The sequence below is a fragment of the Monodelphis domestica genome, chromosome 3 (assembly GCF_027887165.1).
Source record: "Monodelphis domestica isolate mMonDom1 chromosome 3, mMonDom1.pri, whole genome shotgun sequence".
NCBI lineage: Eukaryota > Metazoa > Chordata > Mammalia > Didelphimorphia > Didelphidae > Monodelphis > Monodelphis domestica.
Genome location: NC_077229.1, coordinates 29,152,147 through 29,176,342, shown reverse-complemented (window position 1 = coordinate 29,176,342; position 24,196 = coordinate 29,152,147). Strand labels below are relative to the sequence as shown.

Here is a 24,196-nt window from a genome sequence, read left to right as displayed (position 1 = left end):
GAATTCCTTGAAGGCTGTTCCCTTTCTTATCTTTGCATTCCCCCAGGCACACGGTAGGCACTAGATAGATTCCTGTGGATGGAATGACGGACGGGCTAGAGAGACGGAAGCCCCAGGCTCGGTACCCTAGAGGAGTTTTGGGCGGGAGGTGAACTAGTGAGGGAGCGGAAAGCTGGCTCAGTCTAAACTCGCGGGGCGTGGCCAAAGGTGGCCTTAGCCCGGTTTCCGACGCCTCCAGTTCCCCGTTGGACCAATGGGAGAAATCACTCGCCACGCCCCCATCCGAGACCCTGCCCCTCTCCTCTCGTAGTCGGCCAGCCCCAAAAGAGCACTGGCTTTCGCCTTGGCTATTGGTTGTCGCTGACGGAAGACGGGCTGAGGAAGCAGCCAATAGAAGCGGCCCACGGAGAGTTGTTTTCCCGGGGAAGCCGGTCCACGGAGAGAAGCCGGAAATGGAAGCGACGGACAGGTTGAGGGGACCAACCAGGAACGGGAATCGAGGCTATGGGGCGGGACCAGAACGTGGAGGACTCTGACTGTAAGCTGAAACCCGGTAGCAGCAGCTGCGACTGGACCCGGAGGAGTGGAAGGTAGGGGCAGAGGCGACGAGAGCCGCAGGTGAGGGGAGATGGTGGCCTAGGAAGAGCTGGAACCGGGAGGAGGAGGCGGTGTTGGAGAGTGGGGAGTGGGAGGAGAGCTGAGGGGGACCCCGGCTGTGACATTTCAGGGTTTAGGAAGTTCCCCTGGATGTGACATTCAGTATTGGCGGGGGAAGGGAGCCTGCCTGTGACATTCAGTGCTCGGGGGTGGGGAGCCCTGGCTGTGCACTCAGTGCTCTAGAACCCTAGCTGTGACAGTCAGGGCTTGGGGGAAACTTCTAGGTGTGACACCCAATGCTGTAGAACCCTAACTGTGACATTCCGTGCTTAGCGGCCTCCCCTGGATGATATTCAGTGCTCCAAGGGTGCCCTGGCTGCGACATTGAGTGCTGGAGGGGTGGGGGAAGCCTGGATGTGATATTTACAGTTCTGGGGCACCCTGGCCCCGCTCCCCCTACTTCAGAGCTCCAGAGGACCTCCTTGGCTGACAATGTTCTGGGGATCTTTAATGTTTCAGAGCCCTCTGAGCTGTGACATTCAATGCTCCAACTTTCCCCTGGATGTGACATTCAGTGCTTCCCACCCCCATCCCAGCTGTGATCTTCAATGCTTCCATTTGCTCATCACAATCCCTGGAGGTCAGTATTTGATGATCCCCGTTTTCCAGACAGAGAAGCTGAGGGAGGCAGTGGTGAAGTGACTTGCCCAGGGCCACACAGCTAGGAAGGGACTGTGGTGATTTGAACACTGGTCTTGCTGGGGGTGAGAGGAAAACGGGTAAAGGGGAGAGGGGATCCCTGCTTCCTCCACTGAACCCAAGGGGATCCTCTTCCGCCAAGGCCCCTGTACCCACCCTCGATTCTCCTTGCAGATGCTGAGCTGTCTCTCCAGCGGTGGCCATGCTCTCGAGGCACACTCCTGAGGCCAGATGACCTTCATGTCGATGGCCACGGTGGTGGCAGTGGCCGAGCCGAAATGGGTCTCCTTGGTGTGGAGCCGCTGGCTGTGGGTGATGGCCCTGCTCGGGGTGCTTCTGGGGTCCCTGCTGATGCTCTTGCTCCCCCCGGGGGCCAAGGACGAGCAGTGCTCCATGATCCGGAAAGGGCTGACCTTGCTGAAGAGCAAGCTGGAGGGAGCCCATGGGAGCATTAAGGGATACAGCTCTCCCAACACGGGGCTCAGTGTCACGACCAGAGGCATCAATCTGCTGGTGGTCAAGCCCAAAGCGTCTCCAGGTAAGGCAGCAGCTTCTTGTTTTAAATCCTTCCCTTCTGTCTTGGAATCAACAAGGGTGACTTGTCCAGGGTCACACAGCCAGGAAGTAGCCACCTAGCTGCCCCCAACATGCTCTTGAAAAGAGCTTGGAGGTTGTGTCAAGGAAGCTCATCCCCTCCCCCTCCTTAGTGACGTACCAGTTGTACCAGGGTTGCATCAGTGTACATTCTGTACCTCAATAAAAGTTAAGGTTTGGGGCAGGACGGGGGAGACTGAGAAGACCAAAGGGGAACCACAAGGAGGAGAGACAGAGCTGGCAGGTGAAGTAGAATGAGGAAGGGACTTGCAGGCTAGGAACCATGTGGTCAGGTTACTTAGGAATGATTGTCTACCCTTCCTAATAAACTTTATAAAATATATATATATCTGGGTAGAGAATATTATTATTAAATTTTTTAATTATTACAGGGTCTTAGCTTGGGCTTAACCTAAGTCAACATGGCAGCCCAAAGGCCTTGGATAGGCCTAGGATAAAGAACCAGGGAGACAAGGGGCCCATCTGCCCAGGAAGACCGTGCCTGGAAGCCCTTGGGTTCAGATCTGGGGTTCACTTTTGGGAGGGCCTAGAGCTTGTTCGAAAAGGGGCCTGCAGGCCATCCAGCAATCCAATCTTCAGCGAATTTCAAACCACCGTTGTGCAGGGATGCAGAAACAACCCTCGGGGAGCTCACATCCTGCTAGGGAGTCCAGGAGCCAATGCAAAGCCCCTAACCAAGGACTGGTTGGAGCTGCTTTGGAGCCCAGTTGATTTCCATGACTGGAAGTCCTCCAGTGGACTCCAGAGGCCACTCTTGGGGATCTAGTTTGGCCAAGGCGGCCTCAGAGATTCTCCCTGTCCTCTCACATCCATTGCCCATGCAAAGCTTTATTTACATCCAGAGAATGTCTAAGCACAATGCTCTTTCTGGTGTCTTCTAGATGTCAAGCTAGAAGCCAGAGCAGCCCTGAACCAAGCCCTGGAAATGAAGCGGCAGGGGAAGCGAGAGAAGGCCCACAAACTCTTCTTACACGCCCTCAAGATGGACCCCGACTATGTGGATGCCCTCAACGAGCTGGGCATCTTTTCTGAAGAGGAGAAAGACATTCTGCATGCTGATTACTTGTATACCAAAGCATTGACCATCTCTCCCTACAATGAGAAGGCTCTAATCAATAGGGATCGGACACTGCCTCTGGTGGAAGAGATAGACCAGAGGTACTTCAGCATCATCGACAGCAAAGTTAAAAAGGTGATGGCCATTCCGAAGGGGAGCTCAGCGCTGCGGCGGGTCATGGAGGAGTCCTACTACCATCACATCTATCACACTGTTGCCATTGAAGGCAACACTCTCACCCTCTCTGAAATAAGACACATCATTGAGACCCGCTACGCTGTGCCAGGGAAGAGCCTGGAGGAACAGAACGAGGTCATTGGTATGCACGCGGCCATGAAATACATAAACACCACTCTGGTCTCCAGGATTGGTTCCGTCACCATCAGTGACATGCTCGAGATCCATAGGCGGGTGCTGGGTTATGTGGATCCCGTGGAGGCGGGGAGATTTAGGACTACACAGGTGTTTGTGGGCCATCACATTCCTCCCCACCCCCAAGATGTGGAAAAACAGATGGAAGAGTTTATACAGTGGCTGAACTCGGAAGACGCCATGAATTTACACCCAGTGGAGTTTGCAGCCTTGGCCCATTATAAATTGGTCTACATCCACCCCTTCGTCGATGGCAACGGCAGGACCTCCCGCTTGCTGATGAACCTAATTTTGATGCAGGCAGGCTACCCTCCCATTACGATCCGGAAGGAGCAGAGGTCAGAGTATTACCACGTGTTGGAAGTTGCCAACGAAGGGGACGTGAGACCCTTCATCCGTTTCATTGCCAAGTGTACCGAGACTACTTTAGACATGCTGCTAATCGCAACCACTGACCATGCTGTGGGTTTGCCAGAAGCAAATCCCAACCATTCCGGATGCAGACAGACTATTCCTGTGAAAACCTAAATCTGTATGACTCAAAATACAGCAGGGATTGTTCTGGAGGAATCACCTAGAAGCCTTGGGCGGTCCTACTGGGAAACAAGTCGTCTCATAAAGACTAGAGAGCGTAAGCATTCTTGACCTCAGAATGTTTCTGGTTTTAGTTTTTTCCTTTAGCAAGTCAAATTAAGCCTCGTCTCTATTATAATAATTTATGAGCTAACTAAGCCAAATTATTTATTTAGGTTTGTGTTTTAAAGCAGGCTAGAAATGTTGGACATTGTAGCCAAACTCTGGGCTGGGCATTAAGATCCTCTAGGCTTTTTGCAGGGTATACAGGGAAGCTATATTGCGGGTATGTGTCCTATGGGCCCCTGTACATTCTCTCTGAGTTATGCAACTAAGTCTCCTGGTCAGAATATGTACCAAAGTGGGAAGAAAGGGGGCTATCCTGGTGCAGGTCAGGATGCAGAAAGCCTCCCATGAAAGCAAGTCCCTCTTCTGGGCCTCAGCCCTGGGAGTTATTTTTATACAGATGACGGGCGACTTTCCTTTGGAAGACACAAATCTGTCTACCCAGATGACTTGGTCATCAGCTTCTGCCTAGAAAGCAAACTACTGGGACATTAAATTAAGAGTCAGTTTTAACTGTGGGACCTCGTATGCCTTGATTGGCATTTCCCCCCCAAGAAGTCTCTTTGAGCTATACTTGTGTTTTCCTAAAGTGAGTTATCTTTGTAATTAAGACTAACAGAAAGATTAGCCTGGTTCCCTCCCTCTCTGTTCTTCCTAGTCCCCCTTCTTGGAAGAAGAGGGGAATGTCTCTTAGGGCAGAAATTGTCTTGGATATCAGACCACTCCATCATCTATCCATCAAGCTGTGAACCCAGGACCATCAAAGTCTTAAGAATGTCTTCCCTGACGGATCACTCCTAAACCCATTCTTTGGAAACAGATTCTCCATGGACATGATGATGAGAGTACGTATCTGGATCTCTGACACGAGGTCGGATATAAGCAGCTAGATCATGATCCTTGATGAAAACTTTGCCGCCTTTGGGGCAACCTTCTGTCGCCTTGGCCAGTATCTTTGCCTTTTCTGTGCAATATCCTCTCCCACGTTCTTTTCATTATGCCTACTGCTGCCACCCCGTAATTCCCTAGTTCATCTTCAGATACCTCATGCTCAACACAGGCAAATGGCCCTCATCGTTGGGCTGTCCTTCTGAGCAGCTTGGAAGGAAGGGGATGAACTTTGTTCTAGGACTCAAGGCCACATTTCAAGGGATCCTGCCATGATAGCAGAGCCCTTGGTGGCCCAAGTGGTATTATGGCTCTACTAGCCAGAAAAATAACCAGGGTCTTTTCTGCGTGATGAAATCCATCCACTTGGTGAACCTTTTGCTTAGTCGCTACTACCACATCCTATCAGTGCTGGCACACGTCAAGCTTCTGTCTTTCTGGATCAGCTGTCACAGATGGACAGATGTTAGAAGCCAGCGCAATGAATGCATCTCTACTAGCTTTCTAAAAGGCTAAGAAAAGTATCAAAGTCTTCACTTAATGGCCCCAGGGAATTCAAAGAGTTCATTCTCACCCCAAATCCAGAGGATTTTCAAGAAACCACTGCCATCAATTAGTGAACCCTTCTTAAACCCTAACTCTACAGTGGATTTGGTTCTCGTGAACAAGGCTAGCTTGTTCCACTCTGAGGCTAGCTGAACCACTAAACAAAAGCACTTATTTTGATACTACAGAATGAATGAAATTTGCACTTTAGTTCTAAGTGAAGGATGTTACTCTAACAAACTACTTATTCTAAATTCTAATAAAGTATTTTATTAAATAAACTGAGTTGGGCTCATCATGTGAGAAGCAGCTATTGCATGACTGACCTAATACTATTCTTGAACAAGATGGCTAAAACAGCTCATTTCAGGAGAAGAAATCAAGGCCCAAAGAGAATGACTACAGCAAGGTCTTCCAGGTCTAGGAAGCAGCAGCATACCTGTGATTGGGTTTTTCTTTTGGTTCAGTACCTGTATACCCATTAGTTGCCCATTTTAATATCCATCCTTTGATTAAAATTCCCTCCCTTTGGCCCTAGTTCATATGCTAAATGAAATTATTTTTCAAATGGCAGTGCAGGCACCTCTGTTCTAAGACAATGCAGACCTGCAGAGTGCTTAACAGATAGCAATTTTTTAACAGTGGCGCACATGATTAGAAATTATTAAGTATAGGCAGGACAGCTAGATGGCTCTATGGACAGAGAATCAGATGGAAGATCTTGGGTTCAAATTTGACCTTGGACACTTCCTAGTTGTGACCCTGGGCAAGTCACTTAACCATCATTGCCTAGCTCTTACTGCTACTCTGCCTTGGAATCAATATATAGTATAGTATTTATTGGAAGGTGAAGGTTTAAAAAAAAATTGAGTCCAGGCTGTAAGTAGTTTTTAATCATTAATAACTGATCCAAGCCTCCTCAAATAGAATAGTTTTGATTTCTTTTGGTTTTGTATCCCCGGGGCCTAGGGCCATACCTAGTAGACAGGAAGCACACCACTAGGCAGCAAGGCCATAGTAGTGACACCTACCCACCTCCTGGCTCGTGTCCCAGTTGTAATTTGTGGGGGGAGGGGAGTCACAATTGAATACCTGGGGCACACAGGCAGCAAAGTCAAGCAAGCTCACATTGTTATGTTCCAATGGACCAGCCATGTGAATGAAGTGTGAGCTGTGAGATTATCGGGCAGCCTCAAATAAGAAAAGCGGTAGCCCAAAGCAGGACAAATTGCTACTCGCCCACTAAGACCCTCAAAAAACACAACCACTGCAAAAAGGGGATCCTGAGAGCTACAATATAATCATTTCCCAATTCTAAAGCAAAATAAAATAACATGCCTATGGGATAGGCAGTGTAAGCATTCTTGTCCCCATTTTATAGATGAAAACACTAAGGCTTGAAGGTCCAGTGTTTCCCCCTTGCATGGGTAGTTCTGTAGGCTTTTCCACATACACGCATGAACAGAATGCTAGACTGGAACTGGCCTGCCCTGGGGCTCTAGGCTCGCCTCTGGGTCCCAGGTTCGGTGTCTGAACCTTTACCTGCCTACAATTCTTCATGTCTTCATGAAGCCTGCCCACTCATCTCCCCAGGACGAAAGCACTTTGTAACTATGCGGCTACCTTCTAAATGTGCGCGAGTAACATGCAATCTAAGTTACCATCTTTTATGAGCTGTCTAACCCAGAAACACAGCTGTGCCACACTTCATAACTCTCCGTTTTAAAAACCCCACTTTAAAAAAGATTAATTAGGGAGTGATTCTGATAGTCTGTTTTGCCCCAGAGTTCTTTGAACTAAGCTTCGTGCAGTTAAGAACTGACTGAAGATTAGCCAAAGCAGGAGGAAGAAGGGATCCTCGAAGCCAAAGAGGAGACATTTTGTAAATGACCAAAGTCAGTGGGAACACAGGCCTGGAGGTACAAAGCCCGTCTCTCTGTGCCAGGGTTAGGACGTAAGTAAAGGAAGGTACACCGCTTGTGTTAAAGAGGAGGAGAGAGCAGATTGTGCAAAAGCTCTTTTAAAGAGAACTTCAGTTTAATAAGTGAAGTGAAATGGAGAACTGGAGTTTGCATTTGACATCATATAGAAACAGAACCAAGGGGTGAAAGGGAGGGTCTCAACAGGGAGGAGTCCAGTTCCTTGGGCAGACAAAGTGGATGTGACCCACCAGTGGCAGCACACACAATTCTGAATACAAAACAAACATCTCTGGTCTCCCATTGTTAGGAAACGTAAAAATAAGGGTTCGACATGTCATTTACAAATACACAATATAAAAACAGACCACTTTGAACAGAACATCAAGCCAACCCATTTTTCTCTGACATGCCCCTTCCCCTACTAAAATAGGCCATTGTGGTGAATTCCGAGCATCTGCCATTTTGTCTTTGCCAAGAATGATAGACCCGTCTGCTCCGAGGGGTGTGAAGCAAGTATCTGGTAAATGGCAAAAGGCTGACTGAGCAACTGCCCCAGTGAGATAAGCGGAGCTTAAGTCCTCCTCAATTCCTTCCATTCTTTTAAGACAAAAAACCTCTTAGGAAACTTCACCCCCTGCCTGTCTGTAAAGTGAACACTTCCCTCATGTCACCTACCCTCAATATGAGGGATCATTTAAAGCCATTTAAACCCATCCCAGCCTTCTGTCTCGGTCAAAACCAAAGAGGCCTCTGGCTTGGTACATACAGCCCCAAACTGGACTTTGGTGGACCTAACGGGGCAAAGTTGTATTTACAGGGAATGATGGGGGGTCCCCCTTGCTAGCAGAAATAAGGACACAAAATGGCTTTCTAAAAGGCATTTTCACATTTCCCGTAGAGTCCGATTCACTTTTTCAGGAGCATCTTGGCAAAGTCAGCATTTGACATCTTGGGTGCCTCTGTGGGTGTAGAAGAGGGTCCAGGTGGGGTCTGGAATGTCCCATTCTCAGTCTTAGGGCCAGGATTGTTGGGGCGCTGCAACGCCCGGGGCAAGAGCGAGAGCTGGGTCCTCCCCTTACCCCGCCTACAAAGGGAAACATTTTATGTACAGACTAAAAAGTTGCAATTCATAGTTAGAGACCTTCAGGGTCTTGGGCTGCATAAATGAGGACTGTGTAAGAGGCCCCTGAAGGGAGAGGCAGCCTCCACCTAACTTCTCCTGATCTGTTTCTGGCAGCTGAATTCAGCAAAGTGAAGTGGCCTGGTCATAGTCACTGGCCGAGCCAGAACTGGGCAGCCTAGTGTTTCTCCCACTTTGTGGCTGAGGAAATGTCAGCCTCTAGCTTTTTCTGACTATTCTCAGTGTTTTTCCCTCAGTGACTGACAAGAAAAAAGCAAGAACTGAATGCAGTCAAAGGAGCTCTGCCCTCTCACCACCCCTCCCCTCGCCCCATGCTCCACAAGTGAGATGAACACTTACGCGCCATATACCTGCCGCGGCACCATGGCTCCCAAGGCCCTCCCTGCCTCCGGCCTGTCGGGCAGCTTTCTTTGAGGAGGATTACTGATGGCCACTTTAATGACGTTCTGTTTGATGGTCATCCCATCCATTTTCAGCACAGCCTGAGAAGCCTGTGACTCATTTTCATATTCTACATAGGCAAGCCCCTAAAGAAAGAACAATCACAGCGCCATAGAAATCATGAACCAACTTAAATTAATTTACTTACACAGAGCCACACCAAACTCCCAAAGGATCTCCTTGACCGTCTCGTACTCGTACCTTTGGTTTTCCAGCACGGTTGGTGACCAGCCTGAGGTCCTTCACATTTCCATGAACTTTGCAGATGTCTTCAAGTTCTTCTTTTGTGCAGGAGAATGGCAAACCCGAGATAAACAACTTGTGCTTTTCCAGGGCAGTGCTGTACCTGAACACCTGCAGAGCAAGAAAGAACAGACTGGCCTGAGCTGCGGCCTCAAGCCTCACATGCTAGCCACAAAGGGCACACACAGCTACTTCCCATAACCCAACTGATTGAGCCCAGGCATCCCGTGCAGCTTGGTCTTCTCATTGCTGCTGCCTAAAAAACTTTCTAACTTCCAGACGAACCTCCAGAGGGAGGACAAGAAGCCCGTCTTCCTTAACTGAGGCTGCCGCCCACTCCTCTGCCCAAAAGTCTACCTTAAAATCTGGGTTCTTGTTCTTGTCCACACAAGGTGAAACAAACATTGGCCTTCCATCCACCATCTTCCGGTCCAAGCTGAGGGCTTGCAGGGCTGCTTTCTCCTCCTTAAACTCCACATAGCAGTAGCCCCGGAAGTCTCCACGGTTACTGAAGATGGGGCGGATCTCTGTGACCTCCCCAAAGGGTTCAAAGAGGGGCCTGAGCTTGACATCAGGCTCTCCCAGGCCATAGGGCAAGTTGCTGACAAATACAGTGATGTTGTCTTTATTGCTATCGTGGAACACTTTGGGCATCTCCTTTCGGATTGCAGCTGCTCTCTCCTTCTGTTTGGAAGGGGGGTCCACTTCTGTAGGTTCACTCCTCCCAAAGAGTCCCAGCTCCATGCTCATGGATTCTGCCTCTTCGGTCAAGGAAAGGTTGTGCCCAGCTCTTGGTCGCTTGCAGGGCTGTTCTACAGATTTCCAAAACAAGAAGGGATCGACAGTAAAGTTCTCCTCCATGAGCAACCTAACAGCCCAGCTCCAAAATGATGCCCAGCCCTACCACTGCAGCTGAAAAAGGGCACTGCCTGCATGGAGGGGACCCTGTGTGTCTCCACCCCCCACATATTTACAGGGGGCAACCCCAAGCCATAGCCCACATTAGCCCATCTGCACACCTGCATATAACTGGTGCACATCCCTCAAGACGGCCCACCTTGTTCTATGTAAATCTGCCATGTAAATACTGTATATTACTCGGACTCACTGGTTAAAAGTTAGCAAAAGAACTTACTCTTGCTTTCTCTCTGAGGACACATTTCACTAAGGAATGCCAAGGGATGAACACACTGTCTTTGCTCCCTGCCCAAGCTAACACATGTGACCCAAAATACCTTCTTCTTCATCCCCCCACTGGTCCTCCTCATCTTCATCCACCTTCCGCTTGTCCCCAGCCTTGGTCTTCTTCACCTTTTTGGAGGCCCTCTTCTCTGCCCGAGCCCTCTTGCGCTGCTCAGTCTTTTCCTCTTCCTGCTGGGCAAGGGCAGCTTCCTTCTCGGCAGCCTGCAAATACCAGGAAGACAAGTCAGTAGGCATGCTACCTCATCCCCCACTCTAACCTTCTGCTAGGGATGAGAGGAAGAGAGAAGAGGGCAATGCCTCATTCTAGAGGAACGCGATCTCTGTGCATTATTATAAAAAGGAGAAAAATGAAGAAAGAACAGGAGGCTAAGAAATCCTGTATTACTAATTCAAAGCTCAACTCTAAAGGTGCATAAGGACTTCAGGATTCTGAATGGTTTGTTTCCACAGCAAGCAGTACACCCATATACTCTCACCACCCACTTGGCATGAGTGATCTAGGCTATCCTCATGTGTAGCAAACAGCAAGGCCTGTCTCAATGAACATTATTATCAAAAACCAGTGACTAAAAAGACCCTCAGTTATTTTTACAATTTCTTACTAGGCAGACCTCAAATTTCAAGAACATCTGTCAGAATGCTGCAACAGAGGAATTAAATGTTGCCTCAATTGTCTAACATGGAAGTTAGCCAATTTTCCATCTGAGAAATACATCTCAAAAGAGGTTATCTGGAGATCTTGACAAACATTCAAGGACAAGTATCCTTAGAGAAGGGCAATTATCCGTAGCTCCTCAGCAATTCACAGAATATCACTACCTTGACTCTCTGCTCATTAACTCGGGCTAATCGGTTTTCAGTTTTCTGAACAGCTGTGTCCCAATCTTCCAGAGTACCTAAATGAGAAAAGTAGGAAACAAGCTTTGATTTCCTGGAGTTTCTGAAAACTTCATAAAGGGAATGACATCGCAGTCACTCCTCCACACTCCCTAAAGAGAAAACAGAATCTTAGAACTGAGAAAGACCTTTTCAGAAATACTTGGTCTAACCCTTACATGAAAGATTCCCACACACACCCTAATGACCTAATCCATCCCATATTCCAACAAGCAAGTCTTTATCCCTGATTATTAGGAAATGTTTCTTTAAGAGATCTCCCTCCATTGTACCAAAAAAAGGAAAACATAAACGACTCAATGCCCATAAGGAATCAGGGGACCACTAAGGTTAAAGTTCCCATGCGTTCTTACTACTTGGATGGCTGCAGACAAATCTCTTAACCAATCTTAATTTCTTCAGCTACGAAACAGTTTTTAGATGACTTCTAAATGATTTCTCTGATCACTTCCCCATTTAAATCCTCTAAGAAACACTCAGCTAGCTTAAGCTTTCAGTTGGAATTGGGGAGAAGAGTTGAAAATCTCCCCATTGAAAAACTGGCATCACTAATACCTGAAAGCCAGAATGCCAAACATAAGGTTTCAAAGCCTACGAGAAGTGAAAAGTAAATGCCACTAACAAGTCAGGTGGGATGTTTTGTCATTCATTTGTTCAGTAAATCAAATATTCAAGAGGAAAAGGTTTCTCCCTGAGAATAACTCCTAGAGCAAAAGAAGAGTTCTTTGCAGAGGCAGGAGAACACAGTACTACAAGTACTACAAATACTACAAACACTGTCTCACTCAGACAGTCCCAACTCCTGATTCTATAGCTGAAGAACCTCAACTCTAAGTGGTTAAAAGACTTGCCCACAGCCATGCAGACGGCCTTGAATTCTGGTTGTTGGACTCCAGATGAAAGATCTGTTGGTTGTGCTGAAATGCTTTTTTTTTTTTAACCCTTAGCTTCCATCTTAGAATCAATACTGTATATTAGTTCCAAGGCAAAAGAATGGGTTGGGCAGTGAAGGTTAAGTGACTTGCCCAAAGTCACACAGCTAGGAAGTGTCTGAGGCCACATTTGACCCCAGGGCCTACCATCTCTAGGCCTGGCTCTCAATCCACCGATCTATCTACCTGACCCTATTGAATTGGCTTAAAATTAGTTTATTCTTTTCTTTTTGCAAGAACTGGCACCATAGAAAGGGAATGATAAATTAGGAAATGATGGTAATATAAAAATACAGAAAAAACTTTTTTTGAAAGATATGAGAGTTGGATCTACAACTCAAAGTATAAAAAAGCGTCTCTAATCAAGACATTTCATAATTTAACATTTTAATTTTAATTATGTTACTTTGCCACTTTGAAAAGTTTCTAAAGAGCTCAATCTCAGAACTTTTTAATTAAAGGTACTGGCTAAATAAAATGCTCACTGTCTAGGTTGGTTAAAAGGCTTCAGTGCCTACATTTGCTACGAGCCTAAACAGAGAGAAGCATCAGTTAGTCCAAAAAGAAGCATGTCTGCCTGAGGTCGGCAAAGCCATTTGCCCCGTGGTCCAGAGAGAACAGAAATCAGTCGCACAGGGTTCACAACTGCCCAACCACTGGCCTCTATGGCAATTGGTTGGGATTCCAGGAGAGACAGAGACCTCCTACTGGTGATATGGACAACTAAGACCTGGATTAAAGGAAGGCCAAACACTGGCATTAGCTGGGACTGTACACTGTACTGGAGGTGGAGACTTCCTACAACTGTCTTTCCCTAAAGTCATCGAAAGGATACTGTAAGGTATTATTCCCATTGTAGGCAGTTATAGCTAATTATTACCGAATACTAAGGACTGTATTCTAGCTGGTGCTAGGATCCTTCTGAGGCCTGTTCCACCATCTCAATGGCAGATGAACCCAAGACACCCCATATCTCAAGGCCTCAGTTTCCTCATCCAAAAATGGTGGGGTTGGACTTAACAGCTTCTAAGGGCCCTTCCAGCTCCAAAAAAATTCTTTGATCTCTAGATAATTAAGTTTCTTCACTAACAATATGGGGAAGCTCTAATCAGTGGGCAAGCCATGAGAATTCTTCTCTTCTGAAGTCAGACCTGAACCTTCAGGAGCACAGCTTGTTTTGTCTTACAAAAACCAGACAAGATTATCCATCCATTCTTGGGACTGAGCAGTAAATAGGTCAGTGGCACCCAGCCACACCTCCTCACCTTCAATCCTCTCAAGCGTGAGCAGTACTTCGCAGACGTGTTCCGGGTAGTCACTGGTACACTGAACGGCCCTATGCAAAGCCTTGCGACAGTGCTGGGTGTCCCCATGTGCCCTGAAGCACAACAACAAGGTGTAATACCTCCAGGAAGCAGCAGAAGACACACAAAAAGGAGCAGGATCCCCCTTGCCGGGATCTGCCAAGCCTAACAATTCCCCTGTCCTCCAGCAGAGGGCTGGCCTCTGACTCCGAGTCACCCTGTTGCAGCTTTCCTATAAAACCTTCATTTGTGCAAAGCCACGCTAGACCCCCGGAGAAGGAGCATGTCAGGAGGAGAGAAGAGACTGGAGGAACTGATGGACCGAGCCTGGCCAGTTTCCTGGTCTTGCTGCTGGGAAAGCTGCTATGTTTAGTATCCAATGTCTAGAGTGGCCTAGACACAACATGGGGCAGCAATGTGCCCAGGGAAGGGCTGCAGGCATGTTGATTTTTATCAATGACTGATGATGAGCATAAGCCAACATTACATAAGCAATTACTCTGGGCCAGACCCTGTCCTATGGGCTTCACAATTATAATCTAATTTGGTCCTCACAATAACCTATTACCACCTCCACTTTATACTAGAAGAAATGGCAGACAGGGTTAAGTGACTTGCCCAGGGTCACATAGCTGGGAAGTGTCTGGGGTCAAACAGGAACTCAGGTGTCTCTAACTGTCTCCACTGAACCACTTGGCTTCTCCTGAATTTCAGAACTAAGACTGACTAGTCTAGCTAAATTCGTAACGCTCAGCACCCAAATACAAATGATTTTTTTGTTGTTGCTGTTCATTATCTTAAACCCCATCTACCCCAGAGGAACATTGGTTTAGACTATCCATGCTGAAAAAAAAAATGAAAGATTCTACCTAGAACCGAAATGACTAACTTGATGCCTGGAATTGGACGTTACAGTTCTGTTCTCTTATCCGAGGTATTTTATGGAGGTAAAAATATTGCCTTTTAAGAATAAGCCTTACAGGGGCAGCTAGGGTAGAGAGCCTGGCCTGGAGAAGGGAAGTCCTGGCTTCCAATGTGGCCTCGGACACTTCCTAGCCTGTAGAGGGAATCCTCTCCCAGGATCACGTGTCCCTGCGCTCCTGGAGCTAGGTCACTTACTCACCTAGGCTGCTCACCTACTTATGTCATCTAGCGCAGGTTATGTGACTCTCTCCGAGTCTGATCCAGACATGACTGAATTTGACCCGAAAGGGAGAGGGAGGTTAAAAGATCGGAGACAAGGAAGTAAGGCTCTCTCTGTCCCTGGCGTCCTGCGAAGGAACTTGCATGCTGGGGTGCTGCTATAGAAGCCCCATGGCTACCTAGACTAGGCTTTTTTCTCTATTTCTCTGCTTTCCCCTATCTAAGTAATTCTAATAAACTTTATGAAATTCTAAGGACCAGAGTCCTAATTTTAATTCTTACACTAGCTCTGTGACCTGTACAAGTCACTTAACCCCCATGGCCTATCCCTTACCATTCCTCTGCCTTGGAACCATACTTAGTATCAATTCTAAGACAGAAGGTAAGGGTTTAAAAAAGAAATGTCTTGTACCCAGCAAGTTGGGGGTGGGCATGCCCTTGGCTCACATCACTAGACTCATGGCTTCCTGAGAAAAGGCTCCATTGGTCATTCTCATTGGCTCTCCCCATTGCCTGGTGCTACTCATTGATTCCTTTAACAACTATTTACCGTTGTTGGGCTACTGTGTCCAAAGCACTCTGAAGCATACAAAAATCAAATGGTGCCCTGGCCTCGGGGAGATGCCAGCAGAAGACTGAAGGAGCCAACTGCCCTGGTCCTCAATGCAATCTTCGTAACCACAAGTCTGATCCTGTCATTCCTCGGCTCACTGTCACCTCCCAGATCAAATCCCAGATTCTTTTTTTGGCATCTGAGGTCTTTCACGACCTTCCACCCCATCCACCCTCTCTATAGCCCAGCCATCTCTCATACACGACCTTCTCATTGTATGTCTGTCCCCCAATCTGCAGGCTCTCCCTCCCAACCTCCAACTCTCAGAACCCCTGGCATTTTTTGGAGTCTCGATTAAGGCACCACCTGCTTCAGGCCTTTTCTGGTCCCACCAGCTGTCAGTGCCTCCCCCTCAAGACTGATCTTCAGTACACACTCTGTATCTGTGTGGTTTATTGTGATGTGCAGATGCTTCCTTCTTCCCCATTAGAAGAATGTCAACTCCTTCATGGCTTGGACTGCTGGTCTGTTTGGTTTTTACCCTTTATATACATAGCCCTTAGCACAGTGCCAGGCAAATCAGAAGTCAGTCTGTTCACTGCTTTGGGCTATCCAGTAACCATATAATTATAACAAATCTTTTTATAAATTTTAGAAAATGCTCTCCTGATTTCCATGGCCTGCTGATAGAGTTTACCTTTTGCCATTATCACCCTGCACATACTAAGGTTTATTTCTTCTCTGAGCCCAACAACCCCACTGGCAGTGTTCTCAGTTACCGTTCCAGGTTGTAGTACTCCAGCCACATGTTAGCATATTTTGCATTTCCTTTTGTCATGATGCTATCCCAGAGTTCTCGAGCTTTCTGCATATTGTTACAAAGGCGAGCCTTCAAGATGGAGAGGAGAGCAAATAAAATGTCAGAGAAAATATGCAGAGGGTAGATAAGCACTCCAACAGCTCTGGTCCAACCATAAGATTCAACAGAAACTATCACCTTACTAACAAGAGGACTCTCCTTTTCAGTGCCAACATTTGTGCAAATTCTACAGAAGCACAGAAAATGAGAATATTTTTACTCTAGGAATATCAAAAAATTTAACAATTGCTGAATTTTGCTTTATATTTTTACATTTCATTTTTTAACAAATGGGAAAACTAATGTACTGTCACATCACATGGGGCTGGATCTTAGAAAAGAATTCTTCCAGCTACTAGTAACAGGACAGATAAAATGGGAGTTTTAAATAAAAACTTACCTCCACTCTTGCCCAATTCTGCATTATGGTACAGGATGGATCTCCACTTTCACTAAAACCTTAGAAGGAAATAATAAAAAAACCATGAGAAAGAGACTCAGTCACAAACCAGGGGATGATAGGAGGCCCAAGGTGAAGGGGGGAAGGGGATAAACTTACGTTCTTCCACTTCTTGTTCCAAATACTCCAGCGCTCGAGCAAAGGCAGCCCTCAGCTCCTCCAGCTCTCGACTCGAATCTATAAGACAAATCAGGAGAATGAAAGGACATTGGAATGATTAGTGAGAGTTTTAACTATCTTTCATGCCAAGCACACAAAACTCCAGCTCTGAGCACAGGAATGTTCTGCCATAGAGAACATGGGGCCCATATGGTAACAACGAAACATTCAAGTCTTCTTGTGAAACTAGAATATACTTTTCTCAGATCCTGATGATGAAAAAGAAGTGAACCATCTAACAAGAGCTTTGAAATATTTCCCTTAGAAAGGTACCTGTGACTTGCTGCATGTGAAGAACACCCACTTATATCAACTCAATACACAACTCAAGGGTCTTTGGTGTTGCCCAGGGCTCTGGGAGGTGAGGACACTTTCTGAGTCCAAGCTGACCCTCTATCCCCTAAGCCCTTCTTACCTCCCTTCTTCTCCATGTGCCCCTTCCCTTCTCTTTTGTTCAGCTCTCAGCAGGGCTTGTCTCTAGGCAGCTCAATAGATCAGGCCTTAACAGCTCTCCTAGGCACACTGCCTTCCCAACAGTGAACTCATTCTCTTTCCCCCAAGCCTCCCATATTCCCTGCATTTTTACTACAGCAGGGCTCATGACACTGGTGTCTTCCTCTCTTCCCTCTTACCCATCTCATACCAAATCATTTTTACCTAGAAAGCATGTCTCTGCTCTACTGATCTCCACTAAGACAGCTACAACCCTATGATAGACATCCCCTTTCACCTGGCCTACTTCTGGCTGGTCTGCACCCTCACATATAGACTATCCTCCACCACCAAGCCCTTTCCTAAGTTTTGTCACCTCCTAGTCACTGAAATCCACTCAGTGAGAAAGGGAGACCTTCCTCAGAACTGCAAATCTTCCATCTCTTGCTGTGCATGTCCCCTAAGGGAAGATCCCAAGGAGCCTGAACTGTTCTACTGCCCTGGCTGCCTGATCTCCAGCCTCAGATGAGAGGCGGAGCAAGAACTCCCTCTGACCAGTGCCTTCTCTCTCCCCCTGCTGCTGCTATCCATGTTCACTGAAGGAAGGATGCTAGTAGCCAGCAGTGATTGCCATCTGTACCATCACTAGGCAACCTCCCCCTCCTGCTGCCAGCCTAATGTTTTGGTACAAAACGAAGCACATTTCCTTAGGCCTCTGGCCATCTATCTCCTGTTGCCGTATTTCCTGCCATGGGAGGAAAGAGGAACAGGCCAGACCTTCAGAAGAGTGGCCCTTCTACTCAATGGTGACCATTCCCAGCTGGCCATATCCTACACCACTGGTGTTAACCACCCCTTCAGTCTTTGTCCTGACTGAGAAAACCACACATTAAAATGATCTATATTATACTTTATTTCTATTTACTTTGTTTAAAATTCCCCTCTGAAATGCCACCTTCCCACCCTGTATAATCTTAGAAGTACTTCTAATTAAAAAGTCGCCTCCCCTACTAGAATATAAACTCCTTGAGGGCAGGAATTATTTTGGTCTGCCTTTGCTTATATTCCCACCATTCAGCACAATGCCTGCCACACAGCAAGTACTCAAGAAATACCTGCTGGCAGATTCCCACACTGACTCACCTGGTGCTTGCAGCACCTACAATTTCCACCCTTCAGAAATCAGGACATGACCAAAAGAACACTGAGCCATCAAACATGGCAGTTTCCAGACACCAATCTACTCTGCTGTCTCCCTATTCCTTCTGGGCCTGGCTCGGCATCTGTCTCAAGTCCGTATACCAATGGTCCAGCTCAGCAGTCTGTCTCTCCAAACTGTCTACTATCATGGTTATCACAGTCTTACAGGCATTCTTCATCCCCTCCTCTTTTTGAGCATGGATTGTTGGGCCAAGCTCTAAGGTATTTGTGGGTCACCTCTAGGAGACTGGGCCTTACTCCAAGTTTGAGACTATCAATCAGTCCATGATCTGCAAAAAGAAGAGCATTTGGAAGAGTTGCCCTAGTACGTCCTTCTCACACTGGGACTTTCCATAACAATAGCAAAGACCTAGGGGATCGCCTCAACTGCCACTCCAACACAAGAGTGGGATGCAACATCAGCTAGCTAAAGGGCTAGCTAAATGGAGAATAGAATGTCTCTGTTTAGCCCCACGAGTCACACCTAGGCAAAGCAATAGGTGGGAATTGCCAAGAAACAGACTTAGTTTTGCTAAAAAGAAAAACCACCTAAAAATGAAGAGCTCTGCCAAAAGTTCTGAGATTCTTGGGAGGTTACTGAGTTTCCCCTCTTTATGGGTCTTCAAACAAAAGCTGAATGACCAACCACTTGTCTGGGATATTGTAGAAAGAATTTTCATTGAACGTGGGTTTGACAGGAGAGGGGGCAGGCAGAAACAGAGAGGAGACAAGAGATGGGGAAAAGGGAGAGGGAGAGAAAAGGTCCACATGCACTCTCTCAGAAGGGCCTTTTCTTCATCTGTGTCTCCATGGGAAGCCTCAGGACTATCCATGCACTTAATGTACCTTCTCTCTCACTCAAAGTGTCGCTCATAAGAATGTGGACACTGACCTAACAGATTCCTCTAGGGGACAGTCAACTTTACCACCAAACAAGAAGACTAAAGTACTAACAGGTGAATTAATGCTCGTCCAGTTTATAGACAAACCACACGTTGGTACTCAGTTATCTCTGCCACTTCTCTCCACAGGGGAGCACATAATCCCCAAGGCCCATTGTTTAGAGGCAACTGGGAAATATCATGGTTATGGCTCTAGACAGGAAGCCCTGAGATCAAGGCCAGCCTTGGACACTTTCTGGGCTGCAGTATCCTCAGGGGTAAAAGAGACCAAGAAGAAGAGTATCCATTTCTCAGGGCTACTTAGGATCCCCATGGATATGAAAAGCATTTGGCAAATCTTAATTAAAGGGCTCCACTCCAGAAATGCAAATTCAAGTGATTCTCATCATTAAGTTTCATGGGATATCAGTTATCATGACCCCACCACTCCTTGCACCTGGTGCTGGGACTCTCCAGACCTCAGGCACAAACTCTGCCAGCAGGCCAATCCCCAACAGGTGACCTCCACAATCGATGAGTGCCCTAAACAGGACCTGATGTAACATAAAGCTACCTGAGGTACTAAATGGTCGGTTCCTTGAGGGCAGAGACCAGGTTTATTTATCTTTGCTCTTCCTGAGAGACCTAACCAACATTTCGTACACAGGAAGCATTTAGTAAACATTTGGCGAGTTACATATAAATGAAATATACAATACCTTGTTTAAAATCCACTCTTCTCCTCAGGTAATCAAGGTACGCCTGCCAGATCTCCACATAATCCGTAGCCTGAATAAAGCCAGCATTCAGTGCTTTCTCAAAGTTATCTGTGGTCAGAATAATTGGACATGGTAAACTTCCATTTCAAAATAACTAACTTTAAATGACTGGCTGCAGGGTCTATAACTCCCATTTGATAGAAACTGCTTAGAAAACAAGAGCGAATTCTGTGCTACTTAAGAGAAGTCACATGGCCCTGGGGGCTACAAACTGACTTGGCCATTCTGGGGAACTTTAGCTAAGCAAGGGTGACAATGCCCATGACCTATGCTCCAGGTGTCCCCAGGCCCATTCTCCAAGGAAACCAAAGTAAGAACAAAGTATTGCTGTATATGCCAAGATGTTGAGATCAGCTCTTTCTGTGGTAGCAAAGACTTGGAAACAAGGCAGAGGCCCCCATTTAAGGACAGCCAAGTGGGACCAAGGAACGGGAAGACTTCTCTAATTTATGTAAAGACTAACAGAAACAGGAAAATCTAGAGGCCAACTCCCTGCCCCCAAAGTCACCACTAAATGCTAAGAAATGAGAAATGACTGAGCTTGAACTCAGAAAAGAGACAGGAGGATGCAGCTCCCTTCTCTGCAGAGGTGCGTTCTATGGTTGTGGACACTGCCATGTCCAGCTAGGCTGAGTGGTTTTCCTTTTCTTTTTATTCTCATAAGGAATAGCTCTCAGAGAGAGAAGATTCTTTGAGGAAATGCAGGCGATGCAAAAAGAAAGCACGTCAATACAAATAATTTTTTGAAAATCTCTATGAAATGCCCATCTGTATATTTTTCCAAGTCGCAAACTCTTAAAAGCATTCAAATGCTAGCTGGAGCTAACATGGAAGAACCAGTTACCTGAACAGAGAATTCCCACAAAAATATCCTTACCAGAAACAATCTGATGAGCAACTCCATGTCTTTCCATGGCTAAGAGATACCGATTCCAGAGTCCAACTGTCCAGGGACAGTTTCTAACAGCGCGGTCGTGTGCAGATAAGACCAGATCCTTCATTTTCAACTGCCGATCCTACGTCAAAGAATCTTGTGGTGAGACAGGACAGTGTCCATTTTGGTATTCTATAGAAAATGTGGCACAATGCTGTCAAGGCTTAATTGATGTCAAACTATTTCTTGCAAGGAGAAGAAATTCCCTCATTAAATTACTTTATACATGACAACTAAAGCACTTTGAAATGATCACTTCTATTGCTGCACTTCTATATGCTGTAGGTGAATAAATGTTTTGCTTCCCAAGTCAGTCTAGGAAAAACTGATAAATTCAGTATTCAGTATTTTCAAAATCATTTTTAGAATTTAGAGAAGAAGAAAAGGAAAAGATGAGCAGGAAAAAGGCTAGAAGTGAAGGGAAAGTGAAAAAAGCAATCTCTTAGTAGTATTCTCTTCACAATTTTCTTTCAGTAAACCATTTCTAATTAAAAAGGAAAGGAAAATGATGCCCTACCAGGTATTGATTATAACGGGCCCACAAGTCGGGAACAAGGCAGTTCTCGGCCAGTGCACGCTCGAAGATTAACTGAATACGAGCAGGATCGCCAGCTTTCAACTCAAACTCAATGTATGTTTGATACTCGGCTAGCTTTGGTGTCTCTGCTACCAACTAAAACAAAAACATTTAGAAGAAAAATTAAAACAGGTTCCTTATCTGGTTAAGGAAAACAATTAATCTTGACACCAACCCAGAATATTAAATGCCCTGATGGTGGCTTGACCATCAGGCACACAACGATTCAGCTAAAGCTGCCTTGGCTGACACAGACCCGCCACCCAAAAGAGACTCCAAGCTAGGCTTGTGGAAATGTGCTGAAAATTCATCTATCCATGCGGGAATCCAAACAGCACCAGCTGTGTGCCTGATAGATCAACCAAGAGAGAAATCTTCAGTCTAATACTAACACATGCCTTCTGGCCAAAAATGAGCAAGAAAAGACTGGATTCTTGAATCAAAACTAAGGGCCCTCAGTGGTAATCACCAGCTTTACAGGGGAAAATAAAGTTTAAGGATATTTCACTCAAATCTTATCAAGAGGAACAAGTGTACAAGCCAACAAAAGAACTCATTAGCTTGCAGAAATCTGCTGAAATTAAATATAAAATAAAAATGTAATCAAACAGATGCTACTGTATGATTGGTCAGCATGCCCCTGCCATCCCTGGGCCTTAGGGGAGGAGGTCAGGCTCTTGTCCTGAATATATCTTCTAGCTTGAAACTTTTAGTTTTAGGGTTTTTTTCCAGTCGGGAGTCTGACTCCAAACATATCCAAGTAAGAGCCCCCCAAAGGGATCTGGTACTCAAATAGGAATTTTCTGTTTTCTTTTTTTTAAACCCTCACCTTCCATCTTGGAGTCAATACTGTATATTGGCTCCAAGGCAGAAGAGTGGTAAGAGCTTGGCAATGGGGGTGAAGTGACTTGCCCAGGGTCACACAGCTGGGAAGTGTCTGAGGCCATATTTGAACCTATGACTTCCCGTCTCTAGGCCTGGCTCTCAATCCACTGAGCCACCCAGCTGCCCCCTCTGTTTTCTTTTATTAAAGTTAATACACATTTTTAAAATTCACACTATAAATATACTTCCAAAAAGTAGGATTGTCATTTTTTAAAGATCATTTTTGGTTGTGGGAATGGGAATGCTTTTGTTAATAATTATCAAGTTTAGAATAATTTCTATTCCTAATATGCAGTCCTACATTATGTCTCATACAAAACGAAGTGACCAGAATACTTTAATTCTCTGGTTATCTAGAGAGTACACAACTCAGTCTTTCATAGTTTATCTTCATTGATAATCTGAAGCCAGGAGTTCCTTTTTCTGCACTAGGCAGGTAGCAGAGAAAGGACAAGGGTGTCTTTCTAGGGTTTCTGAAGTGTTCCAGGGTTCCCATTCTTCACCAGTCTTCCCTTCCTATTTCCATTTCTTCTCATTCTCTGCCCAACCCTACCACAACTCAAGTTTGCGTCCCCGACCATTCTCTTCACAGAGTGGGAACAAGTCCCTTCACCTCTGACCCTCATTGTCATCTGCTATAAAACAGAACTGGTAATTACCACACCAACTTCCCAGCATGGCTATGGCAAAAGGGCAATGCTTCCAAGACCCATCCACCTACAAAAAGCTCCCTCTGTGGAAAAGAAGAGGCCAGCACTCACCAGGGCCTCTTCATAGGGTTTACACTTCTCCATTTGCTGTAGCGCTTTCTTATAGTTCTGCATGACCGACTCCGGGATTGGGTCGTTGGACCACTCCTCATATTCTGCATAGGTGGCTTCCATGTCTAGGAAGGGAAAAATACTAGTTTCCAACTCTTAATTACACTCTCATCCTTCACCTGAACACGGCCTGCTTAACTACATATCCCAAATTCAAAAGGGGTTCAGAGCGTTGGCGCTAGGAGGATCTCTAAAGCCATCCATACCAACTCCCTCACCTCATTTTACAGATGAGGAAACTGAGGTGTCAGAAAAGTAAGGAGATTCATCTAAAGTTACATAGAGGAAAAGCAGCTAAGCCCACATTCACATCTGGATCCTGGGGTCCCAAATGCCAAGCTCCTTCCACCAAACCGAACCTCTTCTATAAAACATTGAAATCAACTTGGGACAAGAAAACAAGCCAACATGAACAGAAAAAAAATGTCTGGGCTTAGGCAGAGGCCACGAAGAATGCAAGGCAATGTGAGGCAGTGGGAATTGGAAGATACACTCACTCAGGCTGGGCCTAGAGCTAATGCCTCTCAAGCCCAATGCTGTTTACCACATGGCAGGGTCTCTCCCACAGCCCATTCTCAACCTCTTTCTGTACTTTCCATCTCTAGTTCTGGACACAACCACTACAAAAGTCCCCGCCAAGACCCGGCACGAGAACCAAGAGCAGAGAAAGGCAATGGGAACCCAAGTTAAAGGACCAAACCTTGTTACTCCAAACCTCAGTTTCCCCACTTAAAAAATATGGAAGTGAACCAGATAGTCTCTAAGATCTTTCTAGTTCTAATAATGTCTAATTTTATAATAGAAAGAATAGAGTTAAGATTTTCAAACTAAGAATATTCCTTTAAGAATTCTACTTAGCCACTACTATTTCTGCCCTTCATTAAACGTTTATTAAATTTAGCCACAAAACCATAATATCATCTATTACCTGCTAGAAACTTTGCAAATTTAAAAGTAATGACAACAAAAAAAGCCCCCAACCTGAAATCTAGCATAGTAATACTCCCAAGTGGAAAC

At 46.0% G+C, this 24,196-nt stretch overlaps 2 protein-coding genes across 7 annotated transcripts in view; one reads left to right on the top strand and one right to left on the bottom strand.

Moving 5' to 3' along the window:
- Nucleotides 1-223: 223 nt before the first annotated feature.
- FICD (FIC domain protein adenylyltransferase) lies at nucleotides 224-5,694 on the top strand. 4 transcript variants are annotated; one of them, XM_007489962.3, is made up of 4 exons: nucleotides 224-590; nucleotides 1,117-1,237; nucleotides 1,471-1,834; nucleotides 2,793-5,694. In XM_007489962.3, exons 3-4 carry the CDS (start codon nucleotides 1,528-1,530, stop codon nucleotides 3,866-3,868), a joined length of 1,383 nt encoding a protein of 460 aa, XP_007490024.1. In that variant the 5' UTR covers nucleotides 224-590; nucleotides 1,117-1,237; nucleotides 1,471-1,527; the 3' UTR covers nucleotides 3,869-5,694. The 4 variants fall into 4 exon arrangements, with proteins under 4 accessions (XP_007490024.1, XP_007490023.1, XP_007490025.1 ...); XM_007489961.3 differs by having other exon boundaries at nucleotides 224-618; XM_007489963.3 differs by lacking the exon at nucleotides 1,117-1,237 and having other exon boundaries at nucleotides 226-590.
- A 1,723-nt stretch (nucleotides 5,695-7,417) lies between these two features.
- SART3 (spliceosome associated factor 3, U4/U6 recycling protein) overlaps nucleotides 7,418-24,196 on the bottom strand; it is a 35,093-nt gene continuing 18,314 nt past the window's right edge. For 2 of the 3 annotated variants that reach the window (XM_007489960.3, XM_056821633.1), the window contains exons 6-19: nucleotides 23,120-23,244; nucleotides 21,414-21,569; nucleotides 20,840-20,978; nucleotides 19,903-20,010; nucleotides 16,611-16,688; nucleotides 16,452-16,510; nucleotides 15,972-16,081; nucleotides 13,458-13,570; nucleotides 11,183-11,259; nucleotides 10,396-10,564; nucleotides 9,518-9,972; nucleotides 9,119-9,271; nucleotides 8,816-9,003; nucleotides 7,418-8,419 (exon numbers count right to left, since the gene is read on the bottom strand). In XM_007489960.3, the coding sequence (XP_007490022.1) occupies nucleotides 8,242-8,419; nucleotides 8,816-9,003; nucleotides 9,119-9,271; nucleotides 9,518-9,972; nucleotides 10,396-10,564; nucleotides 11,183-11,259; nucleotides 13,458-13,570; nucleotides 15,972-16,081; nucleotides 16,452-16,510; nucleotides 16,611-16,688; nucleotides 19,903-20,010; nucleotides 20,840-20,978; nucleotides 21,414-21,569; nucleotides 23,120-23,244 (2,108 nt within the window). In that variant the 3' untranslated portion in view covers nucleotides 7,418-8,241. The remainder of the gene's footprint in view (nucleotides 8,420-8,815; nucleotides 9,004-9,118; nucleotides 9,272-9,517; nucleotides 9,973-10,395; nucleotides 10,565-11,182; nucleotides 11,260-13,457; nucleotides 13,571-15,971; nucleotides 16,082-16,451; nucleotides 16,511-16,610; nucleotides 16,689-19,902; nucleotides 20,011-20,839; nucleotides 20,979-21,413; nucleotides 21,570-23,119; nucleotides 23,245-24,196) is intronic. The other variant, XM_016432441.2, reaches the window with a different exon arrangement.

Excerpts from the sequence above, each read along its gene's own strand:
- FICD (XM_007489962.3), top strand. The coding sequence starts at position 1,528 with ATGACCTTCATGTCGATGGCCACGGTGGTGGCAGTGGCCGAGCCGAAA. Across the intron at positions 1,835-2,792 it reads CAAGCCCAAAGCGTCTCCAG|ATGTCAAGCTAGAAGCCAGA; the intron begins GTAAGGCAGCAG and ends GGTGTCTTCTAG.